This window comes from Trachinotus anak, unplaced genomic scaffold (genome assembly GCF_046630095.1).
Source record: "Trachinotus anak isolate AG129_WGS33_773 ecotype Australia unplaced genomic scaffold, CSIRO_AGI_Tana_v1 ptg000019l, whole genome shotgun sequence".
In the NCBI taxonomy this organism is placed as follows: Eukaryota; Metazoa; Chordata; class Actinopteri; order Carangiformes; family Carangidae; genus Trachinotus; species Trachinotus anak.
In genome coordinates, this window is record NW_027273870.1 from 17686043 (window position 1) to 17706135 (window position 20093).

The window sequence follows — 20093 nt, forward strand, 5'->3', positions numbered from 1 at the left end:
ATACTGAAATGGTGTTGACCTAATTTTCATGAGAGGATTTGTAAAATGGGGCTAGGACTGGAGTCTTCTTCCTGTGCTAATCTTTTAGTGTGTGTTAATGCTGCCCGTAGTCGATTTTGACCTGTGACCGTAGCTTATTATTTTTCCTCTTTTCTCATTGTTTGGACTACAAATCTACAAATACACACACAACCCTGATGTACAGTGAAAACAATATGCAAAAATGTGGTTGTATAGGACTATGCAGAGCCTTGTGGTTAGAGGGGGTTCCTGCAACCGTTACTGATCTAAACTGTCTCATTTCTGAATATGATCCTGTGCTAATATAAAAAAATAAGACACAGTTACTAACATCAGTTTAGCGTGCTAAGGCACAGCTGTGCTCCAGCTTGGAGTGAGGCAGCTGAGTGAGTTTGAAAAAAAGGCCTAAAAGTTTTTATCATGCAGCTGTATCACATCCCTGTCTACTGAACATTTATGAGACAGTTTGTAGTTATTCAACTCACCATAATCATTTGGGTAAACTCATTTTTTTTAACCACCAAACTCTCAGAGATGGATAAACAGACAGAACACACAGTAACAAACATAGATCAGAAGTAACTTTAAATTTGGGTTCAAATATTTCTTTTACTGTTTGGTGAACTTAGGTGCAGCAACAGTTATAGAGCTTTATTTCACTGCATTGTTTACATACACTCAACAAGCACTTCATTTGAAACATGTTTACACTGAGGTGTTCATGTGATATTTCAATCAGCCAATCAAGTGGCAGCAGTGCTATGCATAAAATCCTGCAGATACAGGTCAGGAGATTTAGAATGGGGAAAAATGTGATCTCAGTAACATGATTGTTGGTGCCAGACGGACTGGTTTGAGTAATTCTGAAACTGCTGATCTCCTGGGATTTTCACACACAACGGTGTCTAGAGTTTACTCTGAATGGTGCGAAAAACAAACAAAAAAAAAAACATTCAGTGAGCAGCAGTTCTGCAGACAAACACCTTTGTGATGAGAGAAGTCAGAGGAGAATGGCCAGACTGGTTGGACCTGACAGAGAGGCTACAGTAAGTCAATGACCACTCTTTACAACCGTGGTGAGCAGAAAAGCGTCTCAGAATGAACAACGCGTCCAACCCTGAGGCAGATGAGTTCCAACAGCAGGAGACAACGTTGGGTTCCACTCCCGTCTGCCAAGAACAGAAATCTGAGGCTGCAGTGGGCACAGACTCGCCAAAACTGGACAGTTAAAGACTGGAAAAACTATAGCCAGGTTTGATAAACCTGGATTTCTCACATTTTTTTATGGCCACAATTTACCAGCTTCTAGTGGCTACTTCCAGGATGATAATGAACCATGTCACAAAGCAAAAGTCGTCTCAAACTGATTTCATGAACATAACAGTGAGTTCAGTGGACTCCTCAGTCAACAGAGCTGAGTCCAGGGATAACGTAGAATGGCAGCTTGGCAGCATGAATGTGTAGCTGACAATTCTGCAAAAAATGATTGTGATGCAATCATGTCAACATTGGAGCAGAATCTCAAAGGAACATTTCCAACATCTTGTGGAATCTATGCCATGAAGGATTGAGGCTGTTTTGAGAGCAAAGGGAGCCTCTACCGAGTGTTAGCATGGTGTTCCTGATAAAGTGTGTGGTTAGTGCTTGCATAACCCAGACACAAAATCATGTCTAACATGATTCTATTTTTACTTGCACAGACATATTTCGAGTTATACTTACACATGTAGGTAAAAACTGTTATTGTTGAATGATAGGCACTCTCTTCTTTAGATTGGACATTCATCGTGAACACACCTATGCACACAAAGACTAAGGCAAACCACATGCAGAGACCATTAATATGCATATATTTAGATATTCACACTTTTGCTCACCTTCATCCTTCGTTTCATCTCTCCCACTTCCCTGAACTACCCCTAATCGCTCCCCTTTGTGCTTAGCCATGGAGACACCACATAACCGAGTGTAATCATGTGTGATCAACATAAATGAAGCATGTGAAAATTCACACCACTAAGTATGTGAAAATCAGCCCGAGGACATGTGTTGTTTGCAGTGAAACTGGAGCTGTCAAATAGTTTAACCTTACAACAGCCTTGGCTCGCAGCACAGTGAAACTCAAGAAGCAGTCTGAGGCACAGCTCAGAACTGCAGTTAGCTTGGCCTAAAGTAGGCCAAGAGAACTCTCCAGGCTGGTGCTGAAATTGAAACAATCCCTCCAGGAATTTTCAAATTTGCAACCATAAGATTTTTTCAAACCACACTTTATCACAAATATTGCAAGAATTTGCAGTTTTTTATAAATCAACACACCCTCTGCTTACATTATTCAGTAAACTTCAGTTTTCACAAACCATTGCAATTTTCACACAATCAATAGTGTATTCAGAGATCTACCCCTGAATGTGTAATCATGTCCAATGTTCTCCTATATGTCACATTTATCCCCAGATATTTTCCTCTGAGGAATTTCTTATCAAGCAAACATTAGAAATGTAGCAATTCATTGAACCTTAAGAGGCACAGTCTGATGAGTTATTTTTATAGTTGTTCAGTTTTGGCCATGTGCTACATGCAGAAAAAGCTCTTCATAATAGCTGACTGGATAACAGCCATCACTGAGGGGTTTTTGAATTTGGTCAATGTATTGTACAGTTTTTTTTCTACATATTGCATGTAAGACTATACTGTATGTGTGTCAAGTAGACATTAATGCAATTATTATTATTATTATTATTTTTGGTGGTGAACAAGAACACTAATTTGCAAGCAAATGACTTTATTACACAGAAAAATAAATGACAAAACCATAGACGTGTGCCTTGAACTGCTCATCCACAAACACCTACAGGCAGTGCATAAGATTGGAATGAGGTTCCTGTAGAGTCAACTTGAAAAACAATTACATTACATGCATGGTTCTCTTTACACAAATGTGTTGGATATTTGATGTCATTATTTGCACCTTTAAATGGCTTATAAATGGAACTGGATGGAATGTAGAAATAACTTGAAATAACAAGTTCATAAAAGTGTTTTCCAATGGGAGAAACTCTACTTCTAAGCTGAAAATGCCTTGTCATGGGGCAGCAGTGATGCTGCAGTGATACATCTAACATCAGTAAAAGGAGAGACTGCACAATATGGAATACAGAGAAACTCATCAAAAAGATAATTACCAAAATAATAATAAAAGAAAAGTCTCTGTATCAGGTTCTGTTGTCCTTTCCTCGCAGCATGTGATAGCCATTTTTTGCACCTCCAGGAAATTGAACATTTTTCCATGTACTCCTCTCATAATCATTTTGTCCATTTTCCCCTCATGTAGTTGGGATGGATCAGCGCAGGATGTAGAGCAGGTGTTTTTTTCCCAGGAGAGTACTTGTGTGTGTGTTGTTTAACACAGCATGGATATAAAATGTATGATTTGTTACATCTTTTAACATCGCTGTCATGGCAAGAAAAGCAAAGTAATACAACTGAAATGTGCAGTATATGTTTTGTTTTGTTCTGGTTTTGGTTGAAATGGTTTGGCTTTACATAAAGTATATAATTTGACTCAAAGATATACATTTATGAAGATCATCTTGACAAAGAAAAACTAAACCCATCTGTGAATGGATGATGATGGTTATTTAACAGATTGAATTGCATGATACAGTTGTCTTTCAGATATGTGATGCAGATTATCTCAATGTGTGTTAGCAGTGCTGTCACTGATTTCCTAACCCCTCACAATCTGTTCACAGTAGAGACAGCAGGATACACTGTAAGCAGTGAACAAGTCAAGACAGACTAGAATGCAGACCTGGTGTTTGATTTGCCAGAAGCCTAAAGAATTTGTAATCCAAATGGGCATATGGGAGCACTGGAAGATTGTTTACCCCACAAGGCATGACTAAAAAGGCCCTGACATCTGACATGTGTGGTCACAGAGTTTTAAATTTGGACAGCTAGTTCAGTGTCTAAGTACCATTTTTCATTCCAGCTTTTGTCATAATTCCTGTAAAAGAAGCTTCACAATGTAGCGACACTTTGTTCAGCTCTTTTTATTCATCAAGTCTCAGTGAGATTAAGATGATTTTTTGCAAGAGAGACCTTAGAACAAATTACTTACATTATGTAGAAGGGCACCTTAGACGATGCAGTCACACAAGCAATAGCCACAGACACACAGTCGTGAACACACAACATGGTTTATGACATGGTATATTAAAAGAAATATATATTTAAGAAACTGGGAGGAATATCTTTTTGACTCTAGATTGCCATTCACTTCAGATGGAAATTATACACAGTGGAAAGCCAGTTTATTCCAGTTCAAGGATGGTACAAGGAACCATTAAAACTAACACGCTGTCATCTGTAATCATGTTTGCAGCCTTGAATTCAAATAAGGATGATGAATAGGCTTGACAACCTGGAGAGTTCTAGATTCCAGAGATTACATTCATTTTTTTTTTCATATAAGTCACAATATTGAGTGCTATAGCTGCCTCGAGGGATGAATCAAATAGCACTAAATCAAATGGTTGAAGTGTACAAAAGCAGCAGGATGAATGCTCCAGATATCTCCATAATCAAGTGTAATAGTGTGGAGGGTTATGTGTTTTCCAAAAGGACAAACTAGCTCACTTGCAGTAATAGTCCAATTTGATGTTGATGGGCAGAGCAACACAACTTTTAAACCTTTTCATATAAACTGTAGCCTAGTCAACAGTGATGTTTCCAGGCACTACAAACATAACAAGGCGAAAAAGGTAAAATCTTCAAATTCTGTCGAAAACTCGAGACAACATTCAAATTAACCATGTCGACAGGCACCTCCACCCATATGTATAGACTTAATATCATCTTAAAAAGTTATGGTTCAAACAAATATTCCAGCAAAGGATGTTTTCAGCCAGTGTACAGTTCTTATCTTTTAGTAAAATGTGAGACACGGTAGACTAAATGCCTCCCTGTCCATGCCTTTACAGAGCTTTTTCACAAGCCTTAGTGAACACTTTAATGTGAGCCTTGCAAATGGTGGGCATTTTACTCAGAACACACCTACAGAAAAGTCACACATTACAATCATTACAAAAATCCCAAAAAGAGCTCTCTTGGTTTACATTGCATATAAATCCAGTTTCCTCACTTAATACTGTTATCATGCCCTCTCCTCGTCATTCTCTCTGTACCCGTGCAACAAGCTGTTTCAGTGATATGAACATGCCACTGCTCAGGCATATATAGCCGGACGTAAATTATTCTGCCCCGCAGGTATGCAGCGCCTGAGTTACAGTGCATATGGAGTAGATAGGATTAAATGAACCGTATAAGGGAGACAAGCCAGCGCTGTGTGTGTATTTACATATGATAGTTCTATATTTTACATATGAACCTTTTACCTTGAAAAATAGATTAGCAGAATATAAAGGAAAGCTCACAAAGATGATTGTATATGTGCATGTATCTTTTGTCTTTCTTTCTTTCACCTTCACATGTACATGGCATTACATGAAAGAAACAACATGTAAAAAAAAACAAAAAAAAAAAAAATGCAACAAAGACTGCATTTGAGATCCACAGAACTATTATCAGGGAGGCACCATGGCTCAGTGTTTAGCACTCAATGGTTAGCAATCGTCCTGGGTTTATAATTCCTTACTCTGGAATTAGTGTGACATCCACATCGAACAGCAAGTAGCAAAGGTTTGAAGATCGTGGTGTTGGATGAGTATGTGGAAAGTGTTTACTTTCATCGTGCGTTGTCTGTATTGATATTTTTATGATATAATTATAATCATGATCTTTCCCAAACCTTAACCAATCTGTTTTTATCCAACAAATCTCAGTGAAAAATTACAAATTACTTACGATATGCACAAAGTCACATATGTGGCCACACTTAAGCTGCCACAGCCTGCATACTTTAGGAATAAACATTAGGAAAACATTGGTGGTTAATGGATTATACGGGGTAGATATGAACGTAAGCATACTGTCTGATAGTGTGAAAAAACTGTTATACAGGCAGTTTAAGTGTTGCCCAAGAAGTATTCTTCAAATCAGAATAGCTGCATATAAACATATTTTTTTTGGCAGTTACAGTTTATATAATCTTAATTCTCACTAGAAATTTACATAGGAGGAATAAAGTCAATGATGTAATTCTTAAAAAAAGATTTAAGATAGTTGTTTTATTGCTCCATTAGTGTCTGCTTTGTCAAATATCCATAATAAAATGTTCACAAATGTTCATATCATCAGACTTAAGTGAATTATTTTTATCCTAAACAACATTTTTTTTTTCTTTGATTTGTGAGACTGTGAGCCTGGAGCTCACTGCTCTGTTTTGCTGTAATAGCCACTAGGACTTGTCACTGAGAATAGACCAGAGTCTTGGGCAACCCAGAGAGCCTGCAGCCAAATGAGGGCCATGGGTAAACAGGCAAAGTGAGACAGGAGAGAGAGTGGGCGAGATAGGAGGCCAGCGGAGCACGACAAGGAGAAGAGGGGGTGAAAGAAAGAGCAAAGGGAAAGGAAGAGACAGTGGGTTAGGGAGAAGCTGCAGTTCTTGTGACCTACCTTGGGGTTAGTGCAGTGAGAGAAGAAGTCTAATTAATGGCTTTAAGTGGGCCGCTCTCATCGAAACTCCCTGTGGGTGATTACTCACCTCTGGGCTGTAGCCTTTTCAGAGATAGCCTGTGTCCACACGTGGCCCTTAAACACAGTCATACATGCAAACATCATCAAAAGTCTCTTTTGCTCAGCTCATTAATCACAGTGTTAGCTTCATTAGCAATATGAGGCATCAAATGCAAGCAATTGTGAAGTGAAATAAATTAAAATTGCGCTTATTTGCTCTGGGGTGGAATGAATAAGTCTCACCCTCTTAATTGTGGAAAGGATGCACAGTTAAACAGTTTTCTATCAATGAATACGACACTCATTAAAGCAGAATGTGGAGGCTTCCCGTGGGCATTTAGAGAAATATATTTGAATCTTTTAAAGGAGATAAATGATGCTTAAAAATAAGCAGATCTAAAAAATGGGGAACGTTTAATATTTTAGCACTCGTGCATCATTTGCTTATCTACTGGTTAAGGAGAGCTTCTCTAGTAGAGATTAGTAAAGGCAAAAGACAGCTGAACTTTTCCCCTCTTGGGTCCTTGTACATCCAGGGGAATTCATTAGACAAGGCTTTGTTTCACCAACAAGTCTCATTTTTTGATTTGCAATGCATCCATGAAAATTTCAGCACTCATTACAAACTCTGGTATGAATGGGAAATCAGCAAGAGGAAGAGGCAAGCAGACACATTTGGGTCTGTAGTAAGTTCTAAGTTGGCAAAATTAATGATACATACAGAGGGCAGATAGGGAACGTGCTGAAATAATGAATCCGTCATGTTTTACTACCCCACTGTAATTACTGGTGCATGCAAGTAAGCAAATAGAATTGCAGTATTCTTTCAGTTTATAAACTGGCAAGAGATAAAACTTCCACAGGCTCTGTCTGTCTGTCTGTCTGTCGGTCTGTCTGTCATATCAACTGTTCAGACACAGTACAAAATAAATCATCTTGTAAAGAGTTAGCTAATTTTTATGATGGAAACCGTTTTTAAGAACAAATTGACTTGGGGTTTCTCTCCCATTGTGGTGTGTACCTGGTAGTACTAAAAAGAAGGTCATTGATTCCTAAAAGTTCAATGGTATGGTCAAAGCATTTCAGCCTGGTTCAGAAAAAACTTCTGCCAAGGTTTTACAAAATGCTACCAGGTCCAGTATGCAGGGACCATGACATGTGCCCCAAGTGTACTTGCCACTTTTGTGCATCATGTGTAGATATGCTGCCTGATATGTGCAAAATCAGAGGGTAAGGTTATGTATCATTACCCTCTCTGTTGCATTGCTCATCTCAGACCTTTTACCGGCTATGTCAGTCACAGTGGTGCATGACAAAAAATAGCTCACGGAGAGGAGAGGAGGAGAGAGGAGAGGAGGGGAGAGGAAATGGGTGCAGAAGAGAGGCCAGAGAAGCTTTTCTAGGAAAATACACATGTAGGCATGGATCATTCAGCATCACAAATATGCAGCCAAAAGCAGGCTATCTGATATGCTTGTATCTTCCATCCCTCACAGAAAAAAAAAAAAAAAAAACTTTATACAATTTAAAGAACAGAAAAAACATTACAAAGTATTTTTCAGGTTGTCTTTAACTCTGTGACAGTGACCCATCAAGCCCAGCACAGACTTCCTGGACCACATTAATAATTGTATTTTGATGTGTACTAATTGAATGATTTAAATCAGAGTAAAACTTAACACAAATAAAAGGAATTTTCTTATATCGATCTATGTTTGTGTACCACTGCCAAGTAAAGCCATTAAAATTGTGAATTTTGAGCCAATATTTGGTCTTACAGTTGGCATGTACTTGCAGGTGCAATTACATCTCAAAACAATTGAATTAGGAATTAGAAATTTCCAACACACACACACACACACACACACACACACACACACACACACACATATATATATATATATATATATATATATATATATATATATATATTTATGAATTTACTAATACATCAGTGTATATAGTAAGGATGCATTATTGTAAAATAATATGCTACAAACTCATGATGGAGATTAGTGCCATTGAAAGTGTCAGGAAGATGGTGAGTTTGTTCTTTTTTGTAATGAACAGAAAAACAGAAACAGCTGTATGAGTATCTGCTGCGGGTCAGACTTAATCCCCTTCACAGCAAGGAAGACACTGGGGCACTCGTGTGTGTGTGTGTGTGTGTGTGTGTGTGTGTGTGTGCTTGCACACTGTGTGAATGAAATACAGGGCAGAACGATACTGTGATGCCTTAGTTCTTCAATGGAGCACTAATATGGAGGGAAAAAAAGGAATCCCTTGTTTTTGTCTTCACTAATATTTTAGGATACAGTTGGTTTCTTAAAAAAATCAGTAATAAAGACATTTTCAGTCATGAGTTAATCACGCAGTAACCTACAGCCTCAAAAGAAATCTGTATTAACCAGTGACTTCACCTGTCTGATGACTTCCAAAGCTGTCAGCTGAATGACAGCTCTGGTAATAGACATTTCTTCATTCCGTTTTGCAGTCACGTCGTCATAAACTCTCCTGTCAAGCTGTTGGAAACAGAAGAATAGTGTGAGGAGCTATTTAAAGTGCCCCTGGTTCTTTTCCCATAGTGTTTTGAATCACAGTTAAAGTGCCTCTGCAACTTGTACTACAGCACTTCTGCAACTATCTATTTGTGTGATAGAATGTTAAAGGTACAAGCCTGTGTATATGAACTTACAAACTTCAGTGTAGCAGTTAACTACATCTCCTAAGGTGCCTTTTGGTAAGAGCTTAAACTTCTTTTATGCGTGCTGCTAATGACGGGCAGAGGCTAAAGATTGCATTGTCAGTTAAATTAATTTTGGAATCTGCAGTGCAAGTGTGTTACCCCTCTGGTTCGCATCTCTGACTGGCTTCTCCTTAATCATAGTGGCGGCTGAAGCTCATGGCTGTTGTAATATTCAGAGCATCTGCCATGTTAAAATAACAGAGAAAACAGAATTCCTCAAAAACAAAGTTAAAACTGGTGGTCATGGTATAAAGCTATAGGGTCATTACATTATGCAGGAGAGCTCCATGTTTCTTTGCTAAGTAGCACTGAGGATATAATTTATGGAAGAATTTGAAATGGGAATAGAGAATGAGGAAAAGCACATGTGGAAACAGCAGTTCCTACCCCTTCACATAACATGAGTCAGCAAGCAACTATTGGCGCTTAAACTGTAGGGTCAGTGGACAGTTTGGGCTTGACTAACTGCTCTATAGATGAAAAACGAGGAACTCTGTAGCTTAGCAGCATTAAGACTAAATTACCTGTAATAAAACTCTCTCTTTAGGTGACAGGTTCAGGCAAGGGCTGGTACTCACTTCATTCAAAGAGAGCTTCTGTTGTCAATAAATAAATATAGATGTTGAATATAAAATGACGCCCTTACTTCTAAATGTAATTTACATAAAAGAAAAAAAAAAACCAAAAAACTATTCAAAGACCAATATTGTACAATATATTATATATAGAGAGACAACCTTTTGAAGTGTCAAAGCCACCATTAGGCTTTCTGCCTTCAATTTAGGACTATTTGATGTGTATAATGCTTCACATTATCCATCTGCTGTTTCCATCTTGAGGGACAAAAACAGATTGAGCATAAAAAATGGATGAATGAAAATTATAACTTTAACTTAATTATAGGCAATAATATAATGAAGACACATGGACATGATGTTGGTTATCGGTTCAAAACTGTGATGTTCTGGCCTCATTTTTATAAGAAAACCACTTGAGTTGCCAAGTCGTGATCTAATCAGTATTTTTTATCTTTTTTGAAAGGACAGTTAAGTGGGGACTGGTGAAGTAAGAGAGAATGAGAATGGTCTGTCACTGCTGATCTGAGGTCACGCCAAGTTATTAACCCCTCTGCTTGAATCACTCTGTCACGGGTAAACAGCCAGGAGTAAATAATCGCCCTCTGCTCACAACCCCCCTCCCCCCCCGCCCCAACTCACCTCTGACCAGCTGACATCTGCTTGGACAAACTTCCAGCTGCTTTTTTTTCCCCCCTCTCTTAACATCACACATACGCATTCCTCTGAAATAATACACAGTCATAAGGTTGTAATGTGGAAGACCCATGGGTTGTTTGTCGTCAGGATGTGCATCCATAAATTGCATCCTTTCTATTACAGTGGATGTCCATATAGCATCTGACATCCTAACCAAGGGCTCTCCAGAGACACCTTCAAAAAGTGATTTATCATGAAATATGGACACAGCTGAAACAATAAATCAAAGTTATGATGTGCGTTGTGAAATAGGTCTAGGATGAGATGAGAGACTGATGTCATGCTCCCACTTAGGACCATTAAAAATTTAATGCATATCGAAGTATTCAATTTCTCTAAAAAATATTGTAATGTTTCTTTAAAAAATGCATCGACTTCACCCATCATCTGTGGCTAATGGTATTTGGAATGACATGTAACATTAACGTTAAATATATTAGTTTTAGGCATTTTTATTCAAAGCCCCTCACAATATTGTTTTTATATAACTAGTTCTAACCTTTTTTTTTTTACCATAGTAACTGATGATGAGCTAACACAAAGTGGATAATCATAGTGAAAAAAATAATATTTATACCTGGCACTAACTTTTTGTGCTAAGACTTCTACAGCGCAGGCCTAAAAGTATAAATCTGCACCCATACCAATAAATCAGTAATTGATTCTTCTCTCAGAACAGATGCCTCTCATCTAAAACTCCACAGTCAATGTGACAGCCATTTTCAGTCAAGGCTGATGTAACCAAGTTTAAGTGAACAGAGGAGATTTGTTTGCATGTTTATAGTTATTGCTTTTATCTTGTAAGTTCCTTTAGATGGTGCTATTGTTCGTCTCAGACCTACCTGCTAGATTTCACATGCTGTTGTGTGACATCTAAGCCAGAAGCTTAAATGTCAGGAGCAGCTGTGCAGGAGCAAAGTGGGAGAGGAATTAACATAGCCTTCATAAAGTCTGTGTTCTGGCTGTCATGTCTCCTCTTTCTGGCAGAACTGTCATCGCACACAGGCAGTAGAGCTTTAACTCTGCTTAGGCTCCTTTGGCTGAGTACAGAAGTTGCAATTCCTTTGCATAGCTGAACTCAGAATTTGTTTTTATGGGTGTATTTTTTATGAGCATTTGTGTCTGATGGTTTGTGTGAGGGGAGGGGATGGGGGAGTCTCAGACCTCCATTGCAATATAAGTCAAACATTGATTCAGATACAAGCATACATAATAGATGTTTTTAACTCTCTGGCAGTTAAGAATATTTAATTTGTCAGAGAAATTAAGTGGGAAAATGCTGGAATAAGACGTGCAGTTTTCCAAATAACTGGGGAATGATAAGGCCTGTCGTACATGCACAGGCAACATTAGAACTGAAACCATGATGACCGATGTCTCATTGCTGAAGCATATGGAGACCCTGCACACTTTCAGTGTTTGTGCAGTCAGAAATAAACAACACTGAGAAACAAGCCGATGACAGAGAAGCAGCTCCAATATGAGACTTATTGATTCTCCATATTGATCTTAAAGCCAACCCTGAAGTGATGGATGTTTGACAGGAAAATGTGAGTGTAGAAAAAGAGAGGAAGGGTATTAAGACGATATGTAAAATTTCCTTGCTGAGATTTGCTTAGTTTATCCTATTCCATCCCATATTCCGTTCATTTAAGTCTTCTTTGTTGTCTTCTAAATGCAACACAGAGGGGAGACTGAGAAAAGCTGTGATGGAGAGGGGAGGGTGCTGCCATGACTGCGCAGTGCAAATGTAGTGCAAGAGCTATAACACTGATAAACACAGCCATCTCAATTGTGCTCACTGAAGCAATGTGATGATAACTGGATCATAACCAGATGATCTGGCTCTGTTACAAATGATCCACCCTCATTTGGAGATGCAGAGGCCTGGCCAAAATGGTTCTTTAGCTTTTGAACAGTGTCTCACATCTTTCCTCTTCCCATCCAATTATTATGTTAATTGATGCATGGGCTGCTTAATGCTCTAGAAATGCTGTGAAAACACTGATGCCCAGTGTCCTAAGGTAAGAATAACAATTTAAACAAAATCAGAAGGGACAAACTGTACTCTGTACAGTACTGTAACTGTCTACTCAGGGATCTTGATCATTTCATGTTAACTCCTCTGGTCCCATGAACAGTCCCATGATTTTCCCCTGTAGAATCAGAGGAGCGCTGGTCGTTTAGCGGGAGCCTGTGAGCTCAGCGACATTAAAGCATTTATTCATTCAATGGATGTTTTTTGATGTAAAAACTTTCATTCACTTTACATATTCATTCACAATCAAGAACAATATGTCATCTTGCAACAGATTGAAGAAAAAGTGGTATCTATGTGAACATATAATAATGAAGTAATGTGAAATGTTTTTTTGTTTTGTTTTTTTTACATGCGACTATGTTTCACCAGTTGTGGAATCATGAGGCGTGTTATTGTGGTATGAAAGGGTTAGTGCTGACTGGTAAATGTTTATTAGCCCCACTGGACAGTCAGACAAGAGCTTATAGTGGAAAATGAAAGCTTGCCCCAATACTGTGTTGGTATAATACAGGTCTGTGATTCTGACTGCTAAACCTATGTCTAACCCTAGCTATTGACAGACAGTTGTAGCCCCCGGTGTACTTACTCTCACGCTCTCTCTCATACACACTTACACCGACAGAAACACCGTCACACACACATACCCATTACACACTGAGAACGGTCCTGCTCAGACCTAGCAGTAACATGTGTCTCGGGTGATCTGATCCCAAGTCGACAGGTCTAAGTACATCAGTTCACACCTGGCATCAGAATGCGTCTCAACATGCATCTCAAGTGACCAGTTGTGTTCGGATCTCACTTCCCTGCTTTATATGCAAGTAAACACACTCATCATTTCTGTTTGCAAAGACCAAACGCGTTTTTGTTTTTAGCCAGTCCAACTATGGCAGACGGGTCCGTTGTCAATGCGTTTGTTGAGGAAGAGAAAGAGAGAGAGAGAGAGAGAGAGAGAGAGAGAGAGAGAGGGACAAGAAGGGGCTGAGTGAATCAATGTGCTGCACACAGCTCCACTATGAAATAAGGTTTTATTTAAAAAAAAAAAAAAAAAAAATCAATATATGATGGTCAATGTTGTGGCTGGCTGCCACAAATAAATCAATGTATGGGAAACACTGTGAAAAGTGTAAAAATATTTTCGGTTCATTATGAAACTGACAAATTAGGCTGTGGCAGAGAACATCAGTTGGGTCGACGGTCCTTCAGTGCATCTTGGGTGCGTTCACACCTGTACTTGGAGCTGTCCACTTGTGATCGTATCACCTGAGACGCATGTTAATGCCAGGTGTGAACAAGGCCAAATCTGAATCTTTTCTTGGGGCCAATTTGATTTATCTCTGTGCTCTTTTGTCATTATTCGTGCACTTTGTGGCAATTCTTTTTGTCATCCTTGATTATGCTCTCATTTTCTTATTCCAGGTCAGGTCATTGCTTCTAAAATCAGTACTCTTTATTAGGCTGTCTAACTGCACTGTCTGCTTGACAAATCACGGCTTATTTCTTAATCAGCACCCTGCTGCTGAAAAAGTTCCCCACTTTCAGAAATGAACAATGGGGGAGATTAATGAATGCAAGCATTGATTGACTGACCAATTGATTGATTGATTAATTGATTGATTGATTGGACAGTTTTATAGAATTAGACAATAAACTATTTTACTTGGTAATCCAGTTATATAACTAGGCAAGCTGAAATATACTTGATATTCCGCAGGGCAGAGCAGAGCGTAGTTCTCCTAAAAGCATTGCACTAAAAAGGCCACAGGTTTTGTCCCACCTGTCTCTTGTTCACACTCAAATGGTTGGACATATTGAAATTGTACCTTCCTCTGCGTGATTTCAGTGGAGGGAGTTGTCGGCAACTTGCACAGTGGAGGAAAGTTTTAATCCCCTCCTGCTAAAGATGTGAATACCTGTCATTATCAAGCATGAATAACAGGGCATTAAAGGAAACAGATGTGTGAACTATTCATTCATCCCCAGACAAGAGCTGGAGAGGCAAAGACACTATGGAACAAAAAAGGAGGATGTTTTGTATTGTTGGTGGCTTAATGCAGCAGTGTGCCCCTTTTTTCTTTCCATCATAACCCCCCCCACACACACACACACCCACACACACACAACCCCCTCCTCCTCCTCCATTTCTTCCTCTAAGACATATCAGGTATATTGCAAAATCTGAGACTGAAGTCACAGTAATGCTGTTGGAAGATGCGACCTGCTTACACCTCTAAATGTATTCTCATTTACAGTGAATAAGTTGTGAGTCATAATATAAAACCATAGAAGGCATCTTGTTCCAGCAAATGTAGGCATATCAAGCTCTGATCTTTAAAAGACTTCAAATGGTATGTCTTTATAATCTTGTGCCATTTAATTTCATATTGTGTCATTGATTTTTATGCTCTTAAAACCAGAACAATGCACAGTTGCAGAGATATACAAAGTCAGTAAATCTGTCAATTTGCCACATGTTGCCTTAGTTGCCAAAAGTAGAGTGGAAATTCTCTGCTTACATTTCAAGAGTCATACATAAGGGTCATCTTGGTATTTCTCAGCAGTGAAGTCCTCCTTTGTGTGATGATGCAGAACTTTCTAAGCAACATGTTTTCACTTGTTATCTTTCTAAAAGAAGATATTTCTTGATTTATATTGTGCAAACACTGTAAAAGAATCAGGCTCATTATATTTCACCCAGATCCTTTAAAAGAGAAATGTTTTGATCTGTCTTGTTACTGATCCTGGGCATCAGATTGCAGCATATGTCTGAGTAATTGAAACCACTTCTATTAAGGTGGACTGCTAAGGTTAGGCAATTTAAACTTTGGTTATGATTTAGATAAAGTTTCTGTGCTTTTTAAAAAAAAAAAGAAAAAAAGAAAAAAGAAACGAAACGTATGCTGGTAATAGAAATATCACTGACTAAAGAAAACAGGACCTTCCACACACAGCCCACATTTATATATCATGAATTCACCTACCTTGGGTCATATGTGATTAACAGTGCTGACAACATTCAAGTCATTTGCAATCGTGATTGCTAAAGTTTTATTTTTTTTTTCTGTTTGTGTGTGTGTGTGTGTGTGTGTGTGTGTGTGTGTGTGTGTGTGTGTGTGTGTGTGTGTGTGTGTGTGTTTCCTCTTTCCCACATGTGCTGCTTGATGTGAACTCTGTTGTCCCCTTAACAGGTAAGTGTATTTTTCAGCTCTCTCTTTTATCAGTCTATTCATCTATCTCTCTGTCCATAAAGGCAGTGTGCCCATATGCTGTATGAGTCATTTATTCATTCTTTTATTATTGAGTGAACGGGTCATGTGTCATGCATGGGTAAAAAGAAAAAAAAAAGTTTGTGAGTGGTAACATTTTATTGAAAAGATGATCCTAAAACCTGTTTTTACCTGTTTTAGAATCTCTTCGTGATGTTTGTAAGCCATCATTATGACCAGACTCTTACGGCATTTAACAAAAATATATGACACAGCTTCTTCAATATAAATTCTTCTCTCAGAGATGTTATAGTACTGGAAGCGACTAATACTCTGCACCAATTTCCACTTGAGTTGTCACATATTTCTACAAAAAAAAATTTTGCCTTCAGAATAATTTGAAAGATGTTGTAATCACACAACATTTTAACACATGGGAGACTTAACCAACATGACCCAAATGTTGTTGCATTTCTGCAGCAGGCTGATCTTGGCATATTTTCTTGAGAAGATTCACACTTCACAAGAAAATAAGGAAGAATTGAGAAATGGAGTAACCTCTAAATTTAAAAGCTCCATTTCTTAAAGGGTTGAAGCTCCATCTCTTCAAGAGGGCTTGAAGGCTCAGCCTTGAAACTGAGCTCATCATCTTTTGGGATCCCAGGAGATACAAAGGGTTTTCTTGTAATGATCCTTGTTTAGCTGCCGATAAAATGCAAAATAAAAATGGACAAAAGCTAACTGATAACTCTGAGAATTTCACAAAAACAAACAAAAAAAAAAAAGTATTTTTGCTTCTTGTGAGGTTCCTTTTCCTACACACATCCCCAGACGTTTTCAAAAGTAGTGAGCTCTGATGGAGGATTTCAGAGAAAACCCCTAAATCTTACACAGCATTCACAGCATGGTCATGTGTCCCATCAATAACCCTGACAAAACCAGCAAAACTGTAGGGTGGGCCTGTGTTAAAACAATGATGGCATGACAGCATCACTCCACTGGACCAGCCCAGGTGGAAACTTGTCTTCAGTCACTGCTACTTGCTGTCATTTTCTCCTCCTCTGTACCATATTTCCAGACTACATAAAAATCCTCCTCCCTACACGTAACTATCCTTAAGCTGTGAACAGAGGAGTATGAGTTTAAACCTACAAGGACAAAGCACCCCACACATAATGGCTGACTCCCACAAATAGATGTTTCAGTGTTGCAGTTAGAAAGATTTACATAGTCCATAAGGAACTGTCTTAAAAGGATGCTACACAGCTTTCGTGTGGATCTTGACTATTGCTTCTGTTTTGAAAGTAAAATCTGAACAATTACACACAATATTGGGTAATACTCATTTGTGCTCACACAGTGAAGTTTTCCTTTATTCAGTCTGTTCCAAGCAGACCCTGTTTCTGCCATCTAAGCTACATTCTTCACTCAGGCTTTAGGCTGATAGGCTGTATTTTAACATGCAGATATTAATGTTATGTAATTAACTTTATGTTCATTTTACTAATTTCCAAGCACATTATCATTTTAACCATTATGTTAAACAGCAACTAAACATGTCTGTTGTTCCAATTGAGAAGGATTCGTTTAAACAATGTACATCACCATATTAAATATGCAAATTATACTAGCAGGCCATTTGCTGTTACTGTCTCGGTTACACATGTAGTTAGTTGGGCTACACACAACAGCAACCTGTGTCATCATGTAGACATCACCCTGCAGACAAGCTCTGCAACTCCTCAAACCTACTCCGAGTAGAAACTAATAGGGACTGAGATTCTGGAGCTGATATTAATGTTTGTGACAGCACCCCAGCAACAAAGGAATCACCTGGCCTATTTACACAATGTTCCCTAAAGGCTCATTTTGTCTTAATCCAGTTAAATTGAAAATGTGCACTGGAGAGTTACAAACTGTGCGATAGAAGACATATAAAGAACAAACTAAGGACAAAGGTTAGTCAGCTCTATTCAGAACTCTGGACTTCAATAACATGGTAGAAGCTTATGTGCAGAGAAGAGATAATAAAACGGTAAGGTGGTTTCAGGTAAGGTGGCTCACTTTAATGAGAAGTGCAGCTGTCAGGCTTTATGATCAATGCTTTGTTGTTTGATAAGCACACTGTTCAATAATGCAGTGACGATATGATAAACAAACACTGAAGTGTGCTTTTACAGTTCCTATGTCTTACTGCACCATCATGCTAGCTATTGGCACCATTTAATGTGAGGGTAGCTGGAAGCTAGCCGGGGATTCAGATGTTGGCATGCTGAGTGTGCATTCTCGAGGGTTTATGTGGGGGTAAGCAGCGGTGAGACAGTGGGGGTTCTCTCATCAGGGTGTAGCTGTATCATGTTACGATTATCTTTTCTCATCACTACAGTGCACCTTATCCAGTTCTTTATTGATATACATAGTAGCTCTTATTATCATTTTTAAAGAGAATTAAATTTAGAACAGGATTACAATAAACAAAAATAGTTTCTACACAGCAGCAGAGTCACTATAAATATATATATATTTATAGTGTATATAAACTGAATAATATCTTTCTGGAAACAAATATAAAATGTCAGTAAACTTAATAACATTCCTGACATGAAAACACTGAGTGAAGTTGAGTGACGAACACAGACATCAGTCAATATCGGTCATCGCCTCTGCCCTCCTCCCTGTGCTGCTGATGTGGATTCATCACTTGCAGGTAATGCTGCTGGAGAGGGGGTGGCTGCTGTCCTAGCTTGTAGCTTTAAGTATTCAAAAGTCTGACAGATTTGAAGATCAGTGGCAAATGAAGCTTCAGTCTACTTACAGAAGGCTTTCCTTTTAGCTTGTTCATATCAACTCTCTGTTGTGCACTGTGGTTGTGCAAAACAAAGCGCAGTGGATGGGAGCAGTGGAAAATATGGTGTTTCTACCTGTAATAAGCAGAAACAGGAGGCGTGATGAAGGACGCTTACTGGCTTTTTACTTGGAAAGGCGTTGGTTATACTTACAGAGCTATGAGTGTAGTTGTTGTCATTTCAAGTAAATTGTTCACTTCTCACTGGTCTCCACTTCCGCTTCTGTGCTGTCCTTAGTAAAATGTGCTGTGGTGTGTGCGTGTGGTGTGTGCGTGTGGTGTGTGTGTGTCGGAGAGGAGAGCTGTAGCCTGACCATAAGGACACCAAAATGCGGTCGAGAATATTAAACATAGTTTTATACGGTTCATTTAGCTCAGATGTTGCACCTTGAAAAGCCTGTGTGATTGCATTGCTTGTTTTTCTCATTCATTGCTTTTCAGTCTTTTTTTTTTTTTTTTTTTTGCACACGTTCATATCCTGTTGACGATGAAAATAAGATTAATTGATCAGCATTAGTGTGTTGGTGGTTAATGTTTCTTACAAGTGATACATACTGGGAGTCATCTGATATTCTACTCATGAACGATCATTCAGAGTCAATGCTGTGAATTGATGAGTCAGAGTTGTGAGATTGCCATGAATCCCATTTGGTAGCTCATTGTTTAGACACTCCATCACAATCCTTACAGGGATTTTGAATATCTTATCCTCCTTCTATTATATTCAGTGGATATCAATCTCCCATGCCGGGGCCAAGTCTAAAGTAAAGAAATATACAGCCTGCCAAAGCCTATCATGCTATAGATTCAATCGAAGGGGGCCCTGAATAGTATCCCTGTAGATTTGAGGCAGCCATTTCTTTTTTGTATGCAGGGGGTCCCACAGGGGTGGTGCATATTGAGTTTGTTTTGAAAGCGATGCTTCCATTAGATTGGAGTCAGTCATCTGGTTCAGTGCTGGCAGAATGCCGGATTCAGCTTCACTTTCTGGGCAAGTGTGATGGAGCACTACGCCATTCAAAAAGAACTTGAACTTCAAATCCTCACCTAAAACTGTGAATGAACCGCCATGAACACCTGTATTTTTCATTACAGGCCATTGCAGTATGTTGAGTTTACAAATAACTAGTACGCCATCACTTTTAACAGTATTGTTATTCTGCCACTTGCCCTTCACTTGTGCTTTTAAGTTGCATACAAAATTTTTTCATTGCATTTAAATGACAGTGTGTTTAAATCTGCTATGTGTATATATATATATAATCTTTTGATCATAACTAACACCTCCTCTCCACTAGTCTGTGCTGTAGAAGAGGAATAATGT

At 38.6% G+C, this 20093-nt stretch overlaps 1 protein-coding gene across 3 annotated transcripts in view; it reads left to right on the forward strand.

Annotated features, from left to right (window-relative positions):
* Positions 1 to 20093, forward strand: part of ctnna2 (catenin (cadherin-associated protein), alpha 2) — a 302082-nt gene that overhangs the window by 104480 nt on the left and 177509 nt on the right. Inside the window, exon 8 of one of the 3 annotated variants that reach the window (XM_071504023.1) lies at positions 15907 to 16074. The exons of the other annotated variants lie outside the window; for them this stretch is intronic. Within the exon in view, the coding sequence (XP_071360124.1) occupies positions 15907 to 15966 (60 nt within the window). The 3' untranslated portion in view covers positions 15967 to 16074. Of the gene's footprint in view, positions 1 to 15906; positions 16075 to 20093 lie in introns of those variants that run through there. 3 annotated transcript variants of the gene reach the window in all.